Source organism: Poecile atricapillus, chromosome 3 (genome assembly GCF_030490865.1).
Source record: "Poecile atricapillus isolate bPoeAtr1 chromosome 3, bPoeAtr1.hap1, whole genome shotgun sequence".
Classification (NCBI taxonomy): Eukaryota; Metazoa; Chordata; class Aves; order Passeriformes; family Paridae; genus Poecile; species Poecile atricapillus.
Genome location: NC_081251.1, coordinates 53,542,342 through 53,565,745, shown reverse-complemented (window position 1 = coordinate 53,565,745; position 23,404 = coordinate 53,542,342). Strand labels below are relative to the sequence as shown.

The 23,404-nt window shown below is 40.0% G+C and overlaps 1 protein-coding gene across 1 annotated transcript in view; it reads right to left on the bottom strand.

Annotated features, from left to right (window-relative positions):
- The window catches only part of RSPO3 (R-spondin 3), a 60,634-nt gene that overhangs the window by 18,758 nt on the left and 18,472 nt on the right, over window positions 1-23,404 (bottom strand). The window contains 3 exon segments of the mRNA XM_058835283.1: window positions 3,292-3,489; window positions 5,865-6,011; window positions 7,539-7,730. Coding sequence (XP_058691266.1) covers window positions 3,292-3,489; window positions 5,865-6,011; window positions 7,539-7,730 — 537 coding nt within the window.

Below are 23,404 nucleotides of genomic sequence, written 5' to 3'. Positions count from 1 at the left end.
AGCCCTCTTCATCTGCTTTATCTCGTTTTGCGTAGTTCCAGAGACATGTCCTTGCTGCTGTGCGATAGCAGTGCCTTCACTGAGTAACATCCTGTCGCTGACCTCAACGTCTCGAGCAAAGTTATTGAGGCATCTGTGACGAGCACACCCCGTCATCATGTGGTCTTTGCCCTAAATCCCTCAGCCACAGACATCTATCCAACATGGAAATGGCTGAGAGTGACCGAGCTGACCCTCTCTTCACGGTCATGGAGAAAAGATTAGCAGCACTGCTGGTCACTGCCGGGTCTGCTGCAACACTTCAAAAGCCAATGCCATGGAAGTCCAACTCTAAAGCAATGCCTGAGTGGCCACAGGGAGTTGTACAATACAAAAGACCCTTTTCAATATTTCTCAACAGTAAATACAAACTTAGTGACTTTCCCTTTCCTTTCAAGTGTTTCTGTTGTCACCTCCTTCTGCACTCACAGACAGGGCACAGCTAGCCTTAAGAACAGAGCCTGGCTTGCTTTCTTGGGCAATTATTCTATTGTTCAAAGGGGAATAGAAGTTTCTTTTTGTGTAATAAGGGACAGTAGCAGTAGGGAAGATATGTTGCCTGGAGATGAAGTTGGAAAGCTTTGTTTCCCCATTTCAGTTGGAGTGGAAGGAAAACCTATAGCTTAATTCTTACCTTCCTAGCTTGTCACCATAATTCATCCCTTGAAGCTCTTTTAACCTGATGTTTCATATGTGATATTCCTCAATTTTTTTAAGAATTATCTTTCTTTACCAAAAAAAATTAAGGAAGTTCACCTCCCTGAAGCAATGAATGTGAATGGGAAGGACTTCTGTGAATACTGAGAAGGTGAATGTCAGAAAAAATAAAAAAAATAAAAAAAATTGTCTCTTAGACACGGGCATACAAATCCCAAGGGCACAGACAGAGTGGGAACACAGGTTCCTCTTTTGAAGGAATTACCTACTGAGCATAAAACAGGCTAGATAGAATATAGACTGTGGCATGCTTTAAAGAAGGAAAAAGGCCCACCTTTATGCATATTGCAGAAAAGAAGAAAAGAAAAAGATTCATGATTGTGAATGAATTCTTGTGGTGCACAGTATTTTTCAAGTATGGTTTGGCTCAAATCCCATAAAATAAGAATGGATAGCAAAATACGTGAGTAGTTTCTTCTAAAGTTCTTATTACACAGGAACAGCAGGCATTTCTCAAAGAGAAATGTCTTGTCCAGTCTGAAGTGTTTGCCAAATTGCTATAAGCAAACACGCAATATCATCGCCTCAAAAAAACCCAGTTTCATAGTCCACAATTACAGTTCAGTCCTATATTTTTTCAGGCCTATAAAGATTAGGCTCTGGCAGAAAAAAAAATGGACTCTTTCCCCAGTTACAGTGGGCTCATGAGAGGCTGTTTCAAATTGTGCCACTGTGTAGGAACAGAAGCAAGCACGGACATTTTGAACATAGAAATCTGTAGGATTTCTAAAGGGAATCTGTAAATAGGTTGTCTTGACTGCGACCTTGACAGAGGTACACCTCTCTACCTCCTCAGGACACTGCCTGACACAAGGAGGAGGGGGTGACATCTACGTCATACAGATCAGTAGATCTACCCAGTTCTTGGGTGAGGAGGAGTCACCTGTAGCTATCTGGTCCATAAGATCCTCCTTTTAACCATAGAATCACAGAATCAGAGAACATGCTGAGTTGGAAGGGACTCAAGGATCACCAAGTCCAACTCCTGGCCTTGAGCAGGACACACCAAGAGTCACACCATGTGCTTGAGAGCATTGTCCAAATGCTTCTTGAACTCTGTCCAACTTGGTGATGTGACCACTTCTCTGGGGAGCCTCTTCCAATGTCCAATCACCCTCTGGGTGAAGAACTTTTTCCTGATCCCCAACCTAAACCTCCCCTGACACAGCTTCAGGCCATTCCCTTTGGTCCTGTTGCTGGTCAGCAGGAAGAGATCAGGGTCTGCTCCTCCTCTTCCCTTTACAAGGAATTTGTAGACAGCAATGAGGTCTCCCCTCAGTCTCCTCTTCTCCAGGCTGAACAGATCCAGTGACCTCAGCTGCTTCTCATACAGCTTCCCCTTGAGGTCCTTTACCATTTTCATGGCCCTTATTTGTACTCTCTCTACTAACATTATTGCCCTTCTCATTGCCCAGGGAATGAACTATCAAAAGGGTTACAAGATCCAAGCCCCTTGAGCATTTCCATAAGTCATCTGCAGCAACCCTGGCCATCATTTAACAGTGGAACAGGGGGCTATTACTTGGTACCAGCAGCTACTGCTGCCTCACAGATGTTCACATGGAGGGGCAGCTACTCCACCCTTCCACTCACCCTCAAATGGGTGGGAGGAGAGAGAGAAATAGATGAGATGAGGAAATGGGAGGGACAGAGAAAATTGGAGGAATGGAGAAAAGGAAATATTCCATAGTTCTTCCTGTGTCAACCAAAGTAACTTCACTGAGGACAGATCAAGTAACTTCACCTCTGCAAGAAGAGGTGAATAAACAAACAACAGTATCTGCTGGGTGGAATTTGTGTAAATTATTATTTCATAGACTTCTTCAGCATCTTCCAGTCTTAACATGTGTGATGCCATTCCCTCACTGCCATGCTGGGGAGTAGGTCCAATAAGCTGCTCTGCTTGGGGGGTCAGTTTTGCTGGAAGTTTTTCTTCTTGGGTGAAACCAAGTGGAGTTTCTCTTGTCTGCCATGCAACTCTGTGGTCTTTCTCCCATGCTGGGACTTGACAACCCAGATGCGGATAGCAGGATGAGGCTGTGTTGTTCAGCCAGAGCTCGTAGAAAGAGTTCAGGCTGGGTGAGAGACCACAGCTCTGCATTTACAAGAGTTAAAATCTTACTTGTAGAGAAGCATGGAATAGGAATTGGTTTGGAAGAATCTCTCTGTTGAAGTATGAAACTTGGCTGCCTGATACCAAACAGACAGCACCCACCACAACATTTTATAATGGATCTTTTTGTTCTGAGCACTACAATGCAACTTTTCATCTTGACAACTCTCAGCAGACAGAATTGGGAGACAAAGTGCCTTCCCTTCCTGCCCACCCTGTCCTCTCTAGATCACACAAAGCACATTTTTTAGCAGTGTTAGGATTTTATTTACTGCAGGCAAAGGCACAATTCTTTCCAGACCAAAAAATACCACATCAATGGCAGCTTTGGTGAAGTCTGAAATGGAGGCCTAAGAATTCAGGTGTGAATTATTAAACAAACACAATATCAATCTCATATTATGAGGATGATAACTTGGTACCTTTTCCTTCCTTCTGACATCTCTTTCTTTGTACAATACATTTTCTGCTCTCGGTTGTAGCTGGGCAAGGATTTCCCCTTGCTGACGGATGCTGTATGATCTCTCTGACCCTTACTTCATTTCCTCTTTTGAAACCACAAGTTTTTCCTTTCTTCATGCAAGGGCTCCATGGACTCCACTCACTAGTTTCACAGTGCACTGCAATAAACATAGAACAAACTGAGCCTGACCAATATATTTTTGTATTCAGAATACATATGGTACATTATTTTCATTCTGCATCAGCCAAAGGGTGGCAAAACTAATGGAATTAATCAGTAGTGAGTTGCAGCAATGAATTGACAGAAATTGGACTGTTAAGGATACACAACACAAAACAATGTCAAGTAATTATGTCAGTCACTGTTTTCTACTGTTAGCTGTTTTGTAATTCCATTCCTGAAATAAGGCAGCAACAGCACAACTGCTCTCAATGAAATCAGTTACTGGGGTTTGTTCTGACTTTGCTTTGGTTTGATGGAGGTGTGAATACTTTTAGCTTTGGTGGAATAAACTTTGGTCATGCCTGTGTGAAAGGTGAGTGAAGTCATTGGGTCAAGCTGCTGCAGCTTGTCTCAAAGGTGGAAATTTGGAAATTGATAGTTATAAAGGACCAACTCATATCAAAAGATGATACATTAGAAGTCAAGCATCTTTAGCCATCTAAAGAGTCATCATCTGTAGCATACACAAGCTGGAAACGGGCAAGGTAGAGGAGAATTTAGGTCAGTGTGAGGTTTCAAGCTTTTCAGAATGGGGCAGGTTAACCCTTTCTAAACCAGAGTGATGTGATTGTACATCTTGTACTGATTGGAAGTCAGAAGGTATGTCATTTTACACTCGTCCAAAGAGTGTAAACAAAAAATGGGAGTGACCTTGGAAAGCTAACAATGTGCTTTTGATAGCTATCTTTCTCTTATGCCATCTCACTATCTTTCTCTTGAAAAAAGATAGTAAATATATATATTTGCTTTAAGTCCAACTGCTTGTTAAGATTGTAAGTCACCACTGCGGAAGGAAAGATTCCTCTATAAGGAGGAATTAGTAAGCCAAGACTTTCTAGATCCAGAATTTACTTCTGAATTTTCTGAAACCTAGAAATATAGCAGACTTCAGGCAATCTGTGAGCCTTCCTCTGGTGGCTGTGTCATGTGGGGCCATTGTCATGTGGGTCATTTTTTTCATGTTACACTGGAGCTCTTCTGTTAAAATAATTTGCCTTCATGTGCACAAAAAGGTTCTGGTTTTACTCCATAGCTTTAAATGACTTTTCCTATCTGAGACTGACTCCTTGTTACAGCAGCTGAGTCTGAAGCAGTTGGAAAGGGCCATCAAGAAACAAAAATGATCCCTTGAATTTCTTTCAAAGACAAAAGCCTTTTCTTGAAAATAAAATCCTAAAAGCCTACACTACCACCTGAACTACACTATCACCACTTTCCTATTTGAGAATGAAAATGCCAAACTACTGCACATTATTTTTATTCCTGCATTACTTCCCCTCCAAAACACTCAATGCCAGAGAGAGCTATGTGCATGGTATTGTGGGGAAGATTTCCATCACAGCCAGACTGTGCCTAAGTGCTCCCTGGTTGCTGGTGGCTGAAGAGGTTACCACTCGCACTGCAGCTTACAGCCCTCAGCCACCACAATTCACAGCCAAAGTACTAAAATAAGCTGAACCCTGCCACAGCTTCAGTGTGCCTGTGGTGGGGGATGCTAACTGCAGCTCTTCACAGGCAAATATATCACCTGTTCTTCTTTCATTTGGAGGCATGGCAGAGGGATGCAGCAGACAGTTAGGTGTGGTGACCTCCAAAATTGCCCTTGTGTGAATAATTGGAGCTTTTGAGTCAGAGGCTGAAGATACAAAAGCAGGTCTTTTCTCCGCAGCCAGTGAGTCACAATGATGTCAGTCTCACTTCTTCAGTGTCAGTGACACCCTATTTGGTGTTTTACTTTAATCCTCATTTTCTGAAGTCAGGTGATTATGCACATATACCATTTTGGAGATTGGAGGTTTTTTGGGAGCGTGTTCCCTTAATATATTAGTTTCTAGCCTTGAGCTTTGAAAAGGTAAGCTTCAAAATGATGTTGCATGCATGCTTTGAAGGCTCAGGTAGTACAAGGGAGCTAAAGTAAAGCCATTAGTATTTTAATCTTTTTTAAATTACATGTGGGATTTGACTCAGGGATTTTGAAATTTTGATGTTAGTGGTGCTGCATAACACTGTAACCAAGCAAGAGATGTATGTCTTGCTACCTCAGGGCAGACCAAACAGGCTGTCCTTCCTCTGCCAGAATTGGCCTTAATACCAAGGCTGTGTTTGTGGGACACAAAGAAGCTTCTGCCTCTTGTGAAGTGGCAGACTTGGGAAATACCTTTAGGGTTTTTTTGTGCTGGGGAATACATCTTGTTATGAAGAACATTTTCATTTGAAGTTGCACTTCCCTGGTGCTGTAACTGATCATGCCTTCCTTAGATCCCACATCCCCTCTGAGAAAATGAGGCAAGACATGAGGACCAGACTCACCGATGCTGGTGCACTCCATTGTGTGGTTGCTGGCTTCCAGCCCATCAGGGCACTTTTCAAGGCACTTTCCACTGTATAAGTAAAACCCACTTTTACATTTTGTGCAGAAGTTTCTGGTGAAGCAGGTATCACAGTCAGCTTTACATTCTGAAATGCAAACAGTAAACAACAGCGTTGTTGCTCTTTGCCATGAACTGCCATGGGCTCTCTCACGTATACCAGAATCTCACAATTCTAACAATATCAGACAATCCTCAAAGGAAGCAAATTATGTTAGGTCTTCTTCCTAGGCAGTACACAGGGTGAGACCAGCCACAAGTGACCTGGGCATGGGTGAGAATTTAGAAAGGATGGCCTGATGCTGGACAGCCTCACACTGCTAATTTTCCTAGAGACCTATGCAAATGGCAGGCAGAGCACAGCACATGAGAATAACACTGTGCTTCTTCTGCAGTACACTGGCACCACATAGGTACTAATTAACCCCGTGGGACACAAGTGCTGGATTGGCTCTACAGCACCTATCTTTAGGAGATAAAAAATATTCATCCAGGAGAAAAAAATATGCCAGAATTTAGAATCTGCTTAGGAGTGGTTTTGATCAACATATCTTTCTTTTTCTTTAAATGGTTCCCTGATGTTCAATCAGACGTTCTGTTGTATTTAATGTATTGTCTATATACAAATACCCAAATTGGCACTGCAGATATATTTCCCAGTTCTCAGAATTTTTTAAGAGAAATGCATAAAACCTTACGTATGACACAGCTCATGTTTGATATGCAAGGCCACACACTGCTAAAAAGCGAGCAAATACTTTGCAGTGTCAAGTTACTCTGTAAGACTTTACTCTGGGGTCCATTCATTAAATAACTTTTATTATCAGGTAAAAACTGGGAGAGTTTCTTGGCCATTGCTCTTATGTTTTTATATCACCTGTGGGATTAAAAACAGTGAATTCAACAACAAACAGAGGAGTGGGGAGGACATTGCGATCTTTTCCAGTTCATTTATGGTTCAAAAATCTATAGTGGGGTCAAAATGTTTCCTGAGCAGTAAAGAATAGAGTTGGTTTCTCCATCCCCCGCCCAGAGACAACACAAATGGGTAAATTCCCCCAGATCAGGCTGAAACGTGGCCAGCTGAAGCCTGGCCAGCTTCTACAGGCATTCAGAGGACTGCAGTGAGCATGAGACAAGCCATAAAGAGACCAAGGCAAACCACATTTCCAGAGAATGCCACCTGTCATCTTCTCTCCTTGTTGCAGGAGTCAGGTGGGAAAGGGCAGTGGGTTAAACAGCTCCAGCCACCAAGATTAAGCACTCCTCAGTCCCCTCTCTCTCTTCAGAGCTGCTGGCATTCTCTTGCTTCTGGAGGCCAGTACCTGGTGCCCAGTGGCACTTCCTCTTCACATGGGGATATGAGGAGGAGAAGGAGGCCATCACCTGGGGTCTAGGCAGGTCATTCATGCAGAGCCAGGATCCCCAAGCTTTAGGCCATTTTTTGGTCTTTAACTTCTTGCTTCTGTTAATATTTACTGCACTACCACAAAGGACTGAACAAGAAAAAGAAAAGAACTGGACACGGCCTTCTCTGTTGACTGACTCGTGAGGAGACACAGCATTCAAGAGAAAACAAACAAATCCATGTGCTTCCCCTTTCCCCAGCACTTACTTGCACACTTATTAATGTCGGGATACCGTGTCCCATAGTATCCACTTGGACACGAGGAAAGACATACTCCAATCTGTTTCATGCCAATCCTCTCCAGAACAAAAAAGAGCCTGGGCTTACATGACAGGCATCCGTTGTAGTCAGAGCATGTAGCACACCCTCCTTGGCAACCCTGGCTCACATTAGGATGCACTGAGAAGAAAATAATTAAAAAACAAAACAAGGCGTGAGAGAACAATACATTAAACAAGACCATGAAATAATGGTTCCTCTGAACTTGGAAGGGTGGACCATCCATCTCTCTGACAGCTCTTAAAGATTGCTTCATTTTTTTCTTGTGTCTCTTATGACCTGGCTTGTCATTTCAGAAATTATTTCATCTGCATAAAAATGAGAAGCTCAGCTAACATCTTTACATCTTGCAGAAATAGACAACAGTAAATGATCTTTGAAATAGATTGCATGGAATACATTGCATTCTAGAGAACATTAATTTTTCTTTTCCCTGTTTTCAGGGGCTTTTCTTCCTTGTATGCACTTTGCTCAGCAGATAAATTCATGTTCACTTGCTTTTCCTAGTTGATTAAATGATTAAAATGATTAGATGATTAAAAATCAACTTAGTTGATCAACCATTTATTAAATGCCATTTTATTTGAGTTCTGCTGTGCAGGAATATGCCCTTGTAAGATCTGATGATACTTTCCCTTAAAAAAAAGACACAGGAGAGCCATCCTTCTCACCCTCCTTCTTTCACTGGAATGTTCTCTCTGGCATGTTTTTAATCTCTAACAATTACAACCTGATGTTTAGACTTAACTGTGGCATTTACCCTGCTCTAGTCTCAGCATATAGCATAGGTAGGATTATATGTGCCTTTCAATTGAATTGTTCTAATTCTTCAGACAAGGAAAGTAAAATTTATTACACTCCTAACTTCTTTAAGGGCTTGGGAATAGCAAGGACAAGGATGCTGTTGCAGACTATCTTTTCAGTAGCAGACATTAATCTTCTGTGTGATACACTGACACTGTGTGTCAGAATACACACTGAAGTGTATTATTTGTCTATGGCAGATAATAAAGTTTTGTATTCTACTGTACTTTAGAAGTTGTTACCTACTTTTAATTCCTTCTTGCTTGCTTTCTTAAATAAATTGAGACTAAAAAAAATAATTAAGCATCAAGTAGCCCCAGACCCTGTGTCTCATCTTTTTTTTGGCCTTGTTTATCATGGAAAAATGGTCATTTTTTTAAGTGCGAACTTTAATCTCTCAGCCTAACACATCTGGTTATATTTCATGTATAGAAGAAATATAGTCCTCATTTACATTTGTAACTTATATTTTTAAATATTATTGGCTTCCTGATCTGCCTTTTCCTCAGGCCAGTGATAATTTTATAAATATGCATATACCTTGGTGTGACTGCCTATTTTAGTATTTTGATTTTATTTTGATCTTCAGACACTGCTAAATAGCTTGCACACACAATTAACTTTTTTTTCAGTTCCTTTCCGAGCCCTTGGAGGCAGACCAGGAGTCCATATGAGTCCATGGTGTACATGTTGAGGGCCACCACTGCCTGCTGCTCCAGAGAGGATTGCCTGGCAGGGAAGCTCAGGAACACCTCTGTACTTTGCTCGCTTACACTCTCAGCAGAAAAGACATGTCCCATGAATGGGAAAGCACTTCTCTGTGCTCCGAGGTTTCAGTGACAAGTCCTGTGATCTGAAGAGCCTCAAAGGAAATTCAAGTTCACTCTTCCTCTTTCATTAATAAAATGAGGAATGAGGGTTATTTCTCTCAGTAGGGCTGGACATACATGAGACGTACAAACTTTGGCCTTGCTGTGCACAAACAAGAATTCAATAACTCAATTTTCTGTGCATACTGAGGCACTCATTTTGTACCACAACCTAGGTGAAAGTGTGCTTACAATGAGGACACGACACTACTATGAGAATAAATGACATTCAACATAGTGAGAAATTGCAACCCCAATTCAGTTATCATACTTGCTTTCATTAGACTCTCAAAATACTGAGTACTTAATAAATATAACACTTTTTTTTCCTGAAAATATATCAAAGGTACAGAGCTTATTGATTTTGAAATTAAGAGCCTGGGAATTTTTTTCTTTTTAATGTTAAGTAAATGAAAACGTCCTTGTTTCTCTCTCCTGTCTTGTGGCCCTTGTATGAAACGACTCTAAAAGGCAGACACAGTAATGTGATCTAAGAAGCTGACATTATTTAAAAACTATCTGTGACTTTCCTTCATTAAGTCTGACAGTTGGATGAAAAAGCAGCTGAAGTACAAAATATTTGTCATCAAAGCTGCTATATAAAATATGGATGCTCACTTTTGACGGGAAACATATTATGTGTGAGCACCTGTGACACATCATTATGAATAGATTCTCTTGACAGAGAAAACATTATGTGCAACTGCTCTGAGGTCAAGATGTGTGTGTGAGCCGAGACAGGCAATACTTTACTATTGAAATATGATAATTCTCTATAGCTAAGATCCATTACATGGCCAATTTCCATCTCCCCTTTAAATACAGAAGTACTCAGTATAAAATAAAATGTACTCCCAACCATTTTCACAATTTCTGCCTCTTTTCATGCATTCCAGATACATCTCATACAAATAACAAATAGCAAAAAAGGAAAGCCTGTAGTTCCAAATGGAGAATGTTATTGCTAGTGTTATAGAGCAGGGAATAGGATAAAATATGCAAGTCAAGCTCCAGCGATTTCATGTCATGTTATAACTAAATATGTGAAGCAAAATAAGCTCCAGTTCTCGGAAATTCTTAAAGACAAATATCACTGAAAAGTCAGAATTAACATTTTAAATGAAACACGGGTTTTTTCTCTTATAAACTATTAAAGAGATGCACTTCTTTGATTGTCTCTGACAGTGTCTAGCATTTCTTTGTGCCTTGTATTTGTGTAATAAAATAGTTTCTCATTTGTCTTGCAATAAGGGTAGACCCTTATTCTGGCCCAGGCAAGAATCAAAGCAGGGAGGGACAAGCCACATGCTCCAAAAACTGGCATTCTTTGAAAGCACTGGGCTTTGTCATTGAACCTGGGAGAAAAAAAAATAATTGTGAAGCAAAAATATTTGTGCCTAGAGAATGAGATAACATGTTTGAAATTAGGTATCTCCAAGCTCCAGCTGAAGATCTCATTCTTGTTACCTCTTAGCCTCCTCCCTCACTGGTTCAAATCCAGATGCTTGCCATATCCTTGCATTGTATGAGCCAATCCCTCCCCTGCTTCAAAGGCTGGGTGGGACTGAAGGGATTCCAGAGTCCATTCAACCTTCTGGGTACAGAACTGAGCCTTAATCTTCTGCTCTCATTGCAGCAAACTGTTAGTACCTGTAGATCTCAAGTGCTTCAGCAACTGCAGTCATAACCCCAAGGAAGCAGCCAGAAATTTTACCTCTTTTTTTCCCTCATATCAGACACCGAGCTCAGAGTTTAAGCAATGTGCCACAAGAAGATGGAAACATAAACCCTATCTGGTGAAATCCAGTCACGGTACCCCAGGTGTAAGCATTGCTTCAAATTTCTATACTTAGGTCAACACTAGAAATGGGTAAGTAATGTATATCCACATTAAGAAATGCTTTGAAGTGAAAAAGCAGGTGATAAAGCATTAGGAGGGCACAGACCACTCCTGTTAGCCACAAATTATAGATGTGGTAAGAGGGATGAAGAGAGATTTGGTGCCTTGGCAGAGGGTTGGGCACTGTGGCCTTGTGGGCTAGACACTGTCTGCAGAACCAGGACGTATGGACTGCAGCTTTGCAAATATGTCCAAGAAATGTTCTTGCTAAATACATTTGGTCTTTGGTGCAGCCTGCTCCCTTGCAAAGACAAAAAAAAAAAAAAAAAAAAAAAAGAAATATAAAAAATTCTCGACAGTGTTCAGAACTGACTCAATGAGGATGAAATATCCTATGCACGACCCTACTAACCAGTGAGTGCTCCACCCTCTTGTATCCAAACACTTTCTGGGCACAGTGAAATCATAGACTCTGAGGGATGGAAAATGCAGCACAGGAGTGGGCAAAGCAAATGGTGGGAGCACAGAGACCTACAGACAAGTTCTTTGTCAGCACTTACACAAAGATCAGCCAGAAGCGGTACAGACTACTCATTTGCAGACTCATGACTGGCTACAGGTCCAAAATCTATCCCTTCTTTTTTTTTTTTGTAAAACTTAAATACTGGAGATTTGAGAAGACCCTAAATGAATGCTCAGCTATTCCCTTCTTCTGTCTGTCTTTAAGCCCCTTTTTTCCCAAAGGCCTCTTTTTATGCAAGCGGTTTGTCCAGATATTAGCAAATGAAATCTCAGAATATTTTCCAAATCCCTACTCTGGAAACAATGAGTCGTGGTCTCTGTTAAAAATAGAAAGTTAAGGATAAGGAGCTGAGTTTGAATCTGAACTTTTGTGGACAAGAAGCTAGATTTTTACTGTGTGCAGCAAATAAATTCTAAACCTTTGCAATAACATTTTTCAACCGGTTTTATTTCATGTATAGGTTAAAATTTATGGGATCAGAAAAACATGGAAATAAGAAAATGCAGGAGAAATCCAGCTGGGCATACATTCTGACAGCTGGGGGAAAGCACAGGGTAGAAGAATATTCTTTGCCCATTTGCCACAGCTGAGGTGCACTGTCTCATCACCGCTCTCCAACAACAAGATATCCATTTAGAGGTTTACTCTTGAAATGGATGTGCTAGGCAAAAAAACTCCATCCCCACTGCTGCTTCTGGTTTCTCAGGCTTGCGCATTCTCACAGGAAATATTTTCACAGCAGAGCTACTCTGGAATTCGGCCTTCCCAGCTGGGCTGCCCCTTGCCGGGAGAGCCAGACCCCACCTCAGCTTTTACCACCACGCAGCACCCGCACGGACATTAGCCCTTGTGGTGGTGGGGATTTGGGATGGGAAATCTCATGGGTTCCCGTGTCATTTGATTGCTCTGTGTGCTCACTCACGTTCCTTTCTCTTTCCCTTGCCTAGTGAGAAGCAGCTGCCTGTGGTGGTGGCCTGAAAACAATACTTCATGTAAAGCAGAGCTACTCTCAATCATGCAGACCGTCCTTTAGGCAAGCACAAACAGCATTTGGCAGTCAGCTTTTCTAATGAGAAAGTCATTAAGGAATTCAGTTTGCAAACCACAGCATGTTTCCTCAGACTCTTTCTTGGACAGTGCTTCTTTGTGTGGGAATGTGTTAGAGGTGGGACGCACAATGGTGGGGCAGGAAGGCTGAACTGTCGTGTGGGCAACAGGCAGTGGAAGCAAGGACGAAGCCCAGGAGTAGTAGGACAGCCCTGGCAGAGCCAGTATGCATGGGTCGATAAATATGTATTATCAGTGCTAAATGGATTGCCAGCCTGGCCCAAGGTGAAACCTGAGTTCAGTCTTGCAGGCTAAGCTCTGCTTGATCACTTGGCCTTAAATCACCCACAGGGAGGCAAAGGCCTGGATGTGTTGTGATGGGGGAGCCGCTGGGGAAGATAAACCTGTACATGGCAATTACTATGTTGGATTGGTAATAAGTTTTCTGGGATGCAACTGAATCAGTGGTGATAGCTGAGGAATGTGGACTCTGTTCAGCCTCCTCTGGATCTACTGGAATCTGAGACACCCGCAAAAGAGGCAAAGAGGAAAAATCAGTCTAAAAGTCAGCTGTTAAAGGCTTAATGTCTTCTGCTTCTCTTTGTGATTTGACCTTCACAAATATTTTAGGACTTCTTTCTGAGAGGGTGGTAACTCCTCCAGAGATTTGTCTGACTTCTATTTTACTTCAGAGTATTGCTGCCTTGTGATGCAAAATACGTATCAAAGAAGATTCCCAAGTGTCTTTCTATGTTTTGAAGGAAAAAGATCCTATACAAAACAAAAAAAAATTCCACAAACATCTGCCTGGCTTGACAATATTTTTCTCTTCAAGAGGCACTTCACATCTGAGGGAAAAGAAACAAAACTATTTTATTCACCAAATGTCAAATGCTTTCTAAAAAGCAACAGAAACATGAGTATGGGACTGTTCCACAGTCTCAGGGAGTATGTGTAACTGTTTTGTAGTGGTGTCTATGAGCAAGGAGGCCCTTGGCCCAAATGGCCAAGACCTCACTGGGGATTGCCTCATCCTTATTAAACACATGTCTGGCAGAGTGATCCTGAAAATTAAGTATACTGGCAGCCAGAACACATTTCCCCTGAATTTGGTTAGAAGGAGCATCAACAGGCTGAAAAATCTCACCAGGGGTGCAGAGTTTTATGCAGTCTCCTAGCATCTTCAGCACAACAGAAATCAGCCACAACAACCACAGATGGCTCCTTGTCATTCCAGAGAGTTTTGCAAATAAACTGAAAAATTCTTTTCATGGAGAGAGAAGGGAAATTGACTCTTTTTTTGTACATACTATGGAGCACCACCAACATTCAAGGATCCAGGAAGTTTAACCAGTATAGGAACCAAAGAGGATCCCTGAGAAAATTGCCTTAAACACCCTGGTAGTAATGGTGAAGGTAGGACCAAGTCATGCAATACCTTCTCACATCAAGTTCTAAATCCTATAAGCAAATACAGATATTACCTTTAGAGTCAGCTGTAGTTGTTTCCAAATACCCAACCTTCAAGACCATACATTATGATTTTTTTCTAAAATGTAAAATCAATTACATAATTGTTTAGATAAAAAAGCTGTTTTAAAAGGGCAAGTAATTGATCTATTAAAAGCCGTAACCTAATTGTAGTAACCTAGTAATTGTAGTAACCTAATAATTCTATAACCAGCTGTGTTATGACAGTTGTCAGATTCAGCTACTTGGAAATAAAGCATCTGTGCTCAGATAAAAAAAGAGATGTGACTTTTGGAAAGAGATTATATTTGATGCCCATATAGACAGTATTTTAATATTTTAGTCCTGTAAGTTGCTGTCATGAAGATCCCTGGCTGATTTTATACTGCTCTGGACACAGAACTCTAAAAACAAAGCTGTCAACATCACTGTGACTCCCTCAACCCTCCAATCTCTTCCTTACAAGAGATGCATACTTTTACTGAGTAAAGAAGCAAAAATGTATAGTGTAGAGGCTCATTCTTTGAAATCTGTGGTCTTTCTGCTTGATGGTAACTTTCCGTCTCCCATTTCTGCATTTCTGACAAAGGTCATGGATGTTTAGGCTATCCTGGTGGCAGCAGAGCCTGTACCCTCCACACCCCATTTGCTTCTCCTGTTTTGTTCTCCTAATATACTGGAGACTTTTATTGTTGCATAGTACACAGATGATCGTGTATTTCCAATCTGTATAAGGATCACTCAGCTCATACTGTCAACATTACACAACTACAGTAGCATTTGCAAGTTTTTCATTTCCCACAGGGTCTTTTGAGACCAGAGTTTTTCGCTCAAAGTTTTGTTTCAGAAACCACAGAAAGAACAGCAGGATGTAACAGATTTTACTTTCCATGTCAGGGACTAGGGAGAAGGGTTTAGACAGCAAAAGCCTGTAATCCCATGTTGAAACTATGATTTTCTACTACCATGTTTACAGCATTAAAAAATTAATAAGCCAGACAGCAAGCCAGCCCACTGCCTTGGCGGTGCTCAGATGTGCCTTTGCTCAATTACTTAATATCCTCTCAATTTAATGTATTTTCCTACGTAGAACTGATCAAAAGTTTGTACTGAATGAAATGATTCCTTTCTGTGTAACAATTAAATTTATGCCATACTAAAGCTAACTGGAAGCCCCAAGTATGTTGCTTGCAGCAGAATTGTTCTGGACTGACGCCTGCAAACATTGAAATGGAACATGTCTCTTTAAATTCAAGACTTGCATCAAGTCTTCAAGTCATAGTATAGGTATAAAAGAGTATTACAGTGCTGGAAAATCTCTAAAAATTGTGTTCTATGATTCATAATAAGGAAAAACACTGGTCTTACATTTTCATGCAGGAAAAAGCCAACTTCTCCAGGTTGACTGGACCATCCATCTGCCAGTGACACAAAATACTGTCAAAAATTACAAGTTGAAAATAATTATTAAAATACTGTCTACCAACTGCTTCTCTGATGCAGTGTTATGTAGCAACACTCAGCAAATGATGACCCAACAGTTTTCACTTTTCCCTCATGTCACTGGGACTCATGCTAGTCTAAAAGAGAAAGAAAGCAAAAGTTTCTGACTGCAAAACATGAGCAGTATGATGTGAAATTAAATTCAACTCTGGTGGAAAACAGACAAGAGTCGTCATCATCACCAGTCAGCTTGGACTCACTGACAAAAGTCCTGGGCCCCTAAAATCAGTGGTAAAACTCCTCTGAAGAAAATGTGGTGAGGATAATTTGATAATCAACATTAGCATAGACCATGGTTTGGAGCATAGTTAACTGATTTTTAGTGTGATTGGATGGCCTGTTTAGATTGGGATTAAGTAATAGGATGGGTGAGATTTAAGTAGGCATCCGACTCCTGAAAAACTGACTCAGTTCAACAGCTCTGTGTGCCTGGATTTTCTGGTGAAGTAACTATGAATGGCACGTAGTTAGGGCTTGCTTTATCACCCCTTCTGCATGCTGCCCTCCCTTTGAAGTCTGAGCCTTTCCCTCCCAACCGGCTTCACTGCCGCACACACTGACCCACATGAAAGAAATTTAGCGCTCACATCGAGCATCATTCACTTCCCCAAAACCGTAATGCATCTGACATCACTGCAGTGACACACAGCAGGCAGTTTACTGTTGAGCTACAGCTGTGCTACAAAGTACTTGAGCTGAATTATTGGGGTGCTGGTGACGAAATCAAGGCTACCAGCCATTTTGTGCTAAAGCAGAACAACAGTTCAATTTCTTTGTGGTGGTACACCACCACTTCCCTGAGGATTTGCACACCAATCACGTCAGTTGATTGGAAGAGAAAATGAATTAAAATTAATTAAAGCTTCTGTTTACTTTTCGGTTTTGTTTTGTTTTTTTAATTTTTTTAATTGAGGTAACATCTGTAATAGTATGTTATCCCAAATCTAATTAACAGTATAACACTGACACATCAAACTTTGTCAAAATATTTGACAAAATATTTCTATTTTTGAAGAGTGTCATATTCTAATGGAATTTTATTTCATTAATAATTGTCCGAGTGGCTTTCATTTAATATAGCAATAAGATATTATATTTCAATTTAAAAGCAAAAAGAAATTCTACAGTAAAAAAAATAAACTGAGGCCACCTATTGACAATATTAGGTAAAGAAAAACAAAACCTCATAGCCAAATGATACAAAAAATCAAGAATTAAATATCTAGGAAACTTTGGGTTAGTGTTATGAGTCTTATTAAACATTTTACAGTAAGAGCTGCAAAGTCAATGGTTTTGAAGCCATTTTAATGTTTCTGTACAATAGCAAAAATACATGAGAAAAAGTCTAATTTGTCTTTAAAATTTGTCTCTAGACTAAACAGAAAAAAACCCTTCACATTTGGAAAGATTAATGGGCAAACCATGAACTCTAAATTTTAAGGATGATTTTTTTATTTGTCTAATACATTATTTAATATCATTGATGTACATTGCAAGTGACATCTGACACTTTTTATGCACAATTGAGGAAGTGGTTGTAAAAATACACTTTTGTGGAAGTATTTCACTGGTAATAATGGTAGGAATCACATCATTTAGGCTGGATCAGAGCAGCATCCTGAGGGTGCTTGTTAAACCTTTCTTTGCACGTTCAAGTACACATTTGTAAGGCACATCTTCCTAAGCAAGTCCTCACACAAGAAAATGATCCATTTAGTATTTCATGGCTTAAGAGAGCTGCTTTTTCAGGTGTTGGATGCCTTAGCCAGCTCGCAAAGTATCCTTTGCACTTTGCAACATGGTCTGTTGAAGAACATTTTTCTAATAAGTCCAGTAATGAGGAAGAGAGGACTGTTTGGTTCTCTTATGCCACGCTGTAACTTAATGAGGTTAAGTTGATGCAGAATGATATAACCCATTATTGCAAATAGAACTGCCTAATATAAGTTATAACAACTACTTTGGCTTCAGTGAAAACTCAACATCCCCTAGATATTAGAAAAACTTGAAATCACAGCAGTTATTTTTAAAGCATCCAATATGATGAATATTTAGTAGCTCAGCTGGTGGCTAGTGACTTGCCACCATGTAGGGCTGCCATGAGACAGGGCTCGGATGTGAGATGACCACAAGAACACCACTCAAAATGTTGGGCTGTTGCAGAAAAATTGTGTTAAAAAATGTCACAAACAGATGCCAAAATGGAATAAGTGAAATAAAGACTGAACAGTGCCCTAAAATGAAAACATCCTCTGTCTGGATTTGCACAAAGCAAGTCAAGCCATTTGTCTCACAGAGGTAGCAAAATGCTATCCCAAGTACCCAACAAGCATATGCTCCCAGTGACAGCAGTCAAAGTCATACATGAAGGGATCCACTCCTGGGGTAGAATGATGGACCCAGTTGTAATCTGTAGACCACCAGAGTGTTAGAAATAAGGAAAATCATTGTGGTGGTCAGTTCCACACGTCCAAAACAAAAATATACACAGTTCATCACACGGGAAAAAGAAACCATGTGGAAAAAGGTAAAAGATATAGTTTGACTTTCAGCATCTAGTTGTCTTTCCCTAAAAATACCGCTGAGTTATGTGCCTTTGAAGAAAGTTAGGGGTTCTTGGATTTGAGGGGTGATAAGTTGCGTGGTTAAGGTCCCTTTCTAGCATTGTAAAATACTAGAATCTACATTTTCAAATCTGGGGCCTCCAGAGAGACAACTAATCTCCTGCTTCATTCCTATGTATATATCCTCATTTTCAGAATGGCTACAGAAGATGCAGGTGGTCAGAGGTCTGAAAATTAAGCTATTTAGTCAGGAGTCCAATCAAAGAATTGTTACTTCACTTCTAGAGCCAAGCTTCGAAATTTTGGCTCTGTCATCCTTAAGCCTCAATTTTTTCATCTGCAAAAGAGAAATGATACCTATCTCTTAGGATTGTGAGGTGTTTGATTCATGGATATTTACAATATGTCCTCAGCTTTGGCTGACATTTCTGGCTTCTTTGCACACGCAAACCTACATGAGAGAGTCTGTTCCTGGCACCACATTAAACCTTGCTTTATAGAGGGTTTTCTCATATACCTCAGATTGTTATGGGCACAACTATTGAGTCATGGGTGCAAGTGTGGTAACAATTTATTGTAGTTATTCACACAACATTTCCATGCACAGATTTCAAAGGCAGACTGAGACAAGTTGAGAAGCCAGTTCTTTTAACTTTCTGATTTCTGCTCTGTGACTGAAGAGATTAGATTATTGGAAAACATGCTATTAACACTGGCTTACAGCCAAAGGGTCTGCTATGGATTCTGCAAGTGGTGCTGTACTCACTGTAAATTAAGGAAAAGAGCTAGGTAACTTACTCCAGCTAGGAATGTTCCCTTTGGGAATTGTCCATAGCAAACGAGAGCTGTGGTTGGTGAGCAAAGAGTAACAGGGAGAAGAAAAATAACAAAGAAGGTCAGAAATTTCAGGGGAATAAAAGGCTCTTTTTCTCCTCTACACTGAGCACTAAATTAACAAGCTTTAAAGTTTCTTGATCCCTTTTACGCTACTTTCTGCCTACCCAGACCAAATTGGGAATAAAACCCCATGCAATTACCATGTAAGCCCATGATTAAATTCCTCCCCATTTGAAAAAGCACATCAGCATATGGTTACCTACACGCATATGTAACAGACTCCTTGACTTCAATTAGACTTAAATACCTGATTAAAATTAAGGACTCGCTCTTGAGTAGAGGCTCTTGTGCTTGGAGCAAACATCTTCCTGAAGTAGGCAAAAGCCTAACTCCTAACATACTAACTTTGGAAATAATGTATTGAACTTCTCAGCCATTAACTAATTCAAAGTTTAAACATTTCTATTTTTTATCTTTTCAATAGTTTTGGGTAATCTTGTATTGGCAAAAAAAAACAAAACAAAACAAATTTTTTCAACATAATGATGACATTTTCATGATGTTCCAGAGAGCAAAACCAATATTCTTTTCTCCTTATTTTTAGAAGATTAGAAAAAAAATTCTCTTCCCTAATCCTGTGAATTCAAAAGACATATGAAAGGATTCTAGCACTACTTTATTAACTTTTTAAAATTAAAGTTCATGCATTTTAAATCGTTGCCATTATATTTGGGAGTAAGATTCATGCAGTGCTTGGAGTCAGCAGTCCTGTTTCTTTGTGTCTCAGTAAGAAACTCAACAAAGATAATAATTTCAGTGTTTTTTTAATATAAAGTTGTCCAACTTTTAGTTTACTAAATAGTTTTATAAGAGGCTACTAAGCTATATTCTCACAGGAAGGCAAACAGATTGCTTTGATTTCAGTAAGACTCAACCAGTATCCTGTAAAAGGAGAGACTCAAAGCCTGTTCATTAATCTCTAAAGTATCTTTTTCAGCTTAAATCTGCTGTTTGCCTTATAATACTTTCCATACCAACATCATATGTAACACTCCATATGGAAAAAAGCCAGTACCACAAAGGTGTTCTCACAGAAAATTAGAAAGAGGTGTTCAAAGGCAAGCTAAATAGAAAAGGAGGCCAAATGATCAGGAAAACATTTGCAAATTTTATCACATAGACGGGGAAAAGAGAATAAGTATAATTAATGCAAACTGTTGTGTTTTCAGCCATCCTTAAAACCCCTGAGAAAATAATATAATCACATAGCAACAACAGCAGTAAGACTCCAAATATATGTACACTTCTGTAGGACTTTTCACTCTGTGGTCCTTAAAGCACTTTATAGCAATCAAATGAGATGCAGCTCCATGATATAAGTAAATGCTATAGGGGCCATATTGCCTTGAACAAGACATGTTTGGAGAAATCACTGTCTGTCTGATGGTTGCTATAACCAGTCTGAACTGAGACATCTGGGGAACCTCTCAGGTTGAAGTTGTGACTCCGGCCAGCAAATCCAGATTGGTTGCTGTTGGTCTTATTCTGCTTTGTATTGCAAGACAGCCATCCCAAAGCCCATGCCAAAGCAATAGTTCAGGGATTAAGAAGGGACAGTGCATCACCTCACTGCTACATTTTCACCTATGAAGATCTCTAAGTTTTGTTGCTTCATAATGCTTGAGAGCTGCTGGTGGCAGGCATAGCGCAGCAATGAGGGAAATTGGGATGTCCTCATGTCTTCCACCACGAGCACAGTTTCTTGGTCACAGCATAGGGACAGCACTGTGTTAGACCCTGCCCCAATTCTCCATTAACAACTTTGTAAGCAAAGAACAGGTACATGAATATTCATCACCATAAGGCTTTCACTAGCATAGAACAGAGCTGAGCTCAGACATGCTGAGGCCTCAGTCAAGCCTGCTCCTAGAGATGAAAATGCATAGTAATATCTGCAACTAGAGCTTAGGGGACTGCCTGCTCCAAAACCAGCCTTGTCTGGGCACACTTCACAACAGCAGTTCCTTGTCAAGGCAGTAAAAAAAAAAAAAGGCAGTCTGTAACAAATTATTGCCCCTAAAATATCTATGCTGTAATAATATCTACCACTGGAAGTAAAGATATAACCAATCAATGACTGGAAATTGGCATCAGCGAGATTCAGCTGCATTAATTAAGATATAATTCAGAAAGCCTTGGTAAATAAAATCATTGCACTAGTCTCAGGGAGGCAGTATAATCTCAGTCACATGTATGTTTCAAATCAGAGGTGAGATATCTTTTTAAAAGCATGCTGTAGCTTAGCCATAAATTATTGTGCCTGGGAAAGGAATCATTGTGTGAATCAAAGGGTTTATGCTGGGCGCCTTCTGACATCCCTTGCCACTGTGCCCCTGGCTAGGGGCACATGCTGGCAAGATAGACTTTTGTTAGCATATTGCCTTGAGACAATGTCAGCAATATCACAGTTTTCTGACTCACATTGGGTTGTATTATGCTTATCAATCTAATTCTAATGATTAAAAAAAAAAAAAGAGAATGAAATAATAGTGTGTAAAAGCAAATAAAAGTGCCATATTTCTAAAATTAGGTGGTGATCCAATATTTTCCTCATGATTTGAGAACTACTTGTTTCACAGGAGATTTCAGAAATTAAATAAACTATAATTTTCTTGTAACAAATTCCACATTGTTGCCTTATGAAGAAAATTGGAATTTTATGTCTAGTAAGGTTACTATGTAGCATATCTGCTGAATGAGGCATCAGTGTACGCAAACAGATGGTAGGAGACCTGTTGATTTTCCCTTTATATATTTGTGCAAGGTGCAGAATGGGAGAATATCAAGAAAGTATCCTTTTAATTTCACATCATTTTCTCTTGTTGTGTCTTAGCCACTTGTCTAATCCACTAGCTTACTTGTTCCTCTTTCTTGAAGAGACCATTGAGTTTGCCCCTCTACAGCTTTTCTTGAGCATGAGTATCTCTTCTGCTTGGCCTTCTGAAACTCCTATATATGCACACACAGAGGTACAGAGGAAGATAAATTGCCTTACATGCTACTTTCTTTGCTGCTGTGACACAGAAGCCACAAACTCTGTAAGTCACCATGATCAGAGATGGGAGTACCCACCAAGTCAGCACATTCCTGCTCAGTAGCTCATACCCAAGCCTCCCAGTTGTCCAGGTTGCTTTTATTGATTTCTCCAGATAAGATCTAAAGTCACTTACAGGAAATGGTGACTAATTTTGAAAGGTTGGATATGACTATGAAATCGAGTTGAAAGGATGAGCACAGATTGATGTTTAGGATAACCCAGAAACACTGTTTCATTTAAAGTAAGGGGACAAGAAATGAGAAGGAGAACTGGTAGTTTCAAAAATTAGATATGATGTTAAGAGGTCTGCCTTACATGAATTATTTCTGAGTTCCAGACATTTCCCCCCTAGGAAAGCATCATAAGTGGTCTGGATCAGCTACAGACCTTTTTCTTGCAGACTTAACCTGTTCAAGGTGGACACTGGAGTCAAACATTGTATCTAATTTTTACCCTTTCTGTATTGGAACTAGCACACTCTACTCACTGATCACTGACGATAAATAAAGTAATTAAAATTTTAAAAATCTGTATCCCCAACCTCTGTTGTGATTGAAAAGTCTGCTATGGTGCACACACATGTAGATATGTACCAGTTCACTGTGTTCCTAGACCATCACTTATTTTTTAAGCAAAAAAATTGGCTAACATGCTGATGTGTTTATGCGTCTTCATCCATCTCAGTTGGATGCAACAGCAGCAATTCTCAAAATTATGTCCACTGGAAAGAGACTTCTGCAGAATTACTTCTTAGGTATTTCATAATAAGCTCCAGAACAGTGTTGGTGTTCACCATTTCTCTGCTACTAATATCCTTAGGCACAAAGAGCATTTAAGATACTGTGTAAACAGGATAATTTTGTAATACAACAAGAGTTAAAAAAATCCACCAGACCAGTGTTTGTCTTTTCCCCTGTAACACATAAGAATTCTTGATACATTTTGAGGTGGAAGGGGAGTTGGTAGTTTGGGGGTTTTTTTTTGGGGGGGACGGGGAGGGAGTGGGGAGTAGGTTATATTTTTGGGACAGACCAGAGAAAAGCAAAGCTATCTTAACAGGGACAGGAACTCTGAGTACTTTTGTGGCTTTATATGCATTATTTAAAATACATTGGTCAGGGTAACACACTGCTCATTGCTGTCTGGAAGATTTGCAATCATGGCACACAGTCTACAGAATGCTGTCTCTGTGCTGATATTTGTAATGATAACACAGTGATGCTCAAATTACACTGTGTTA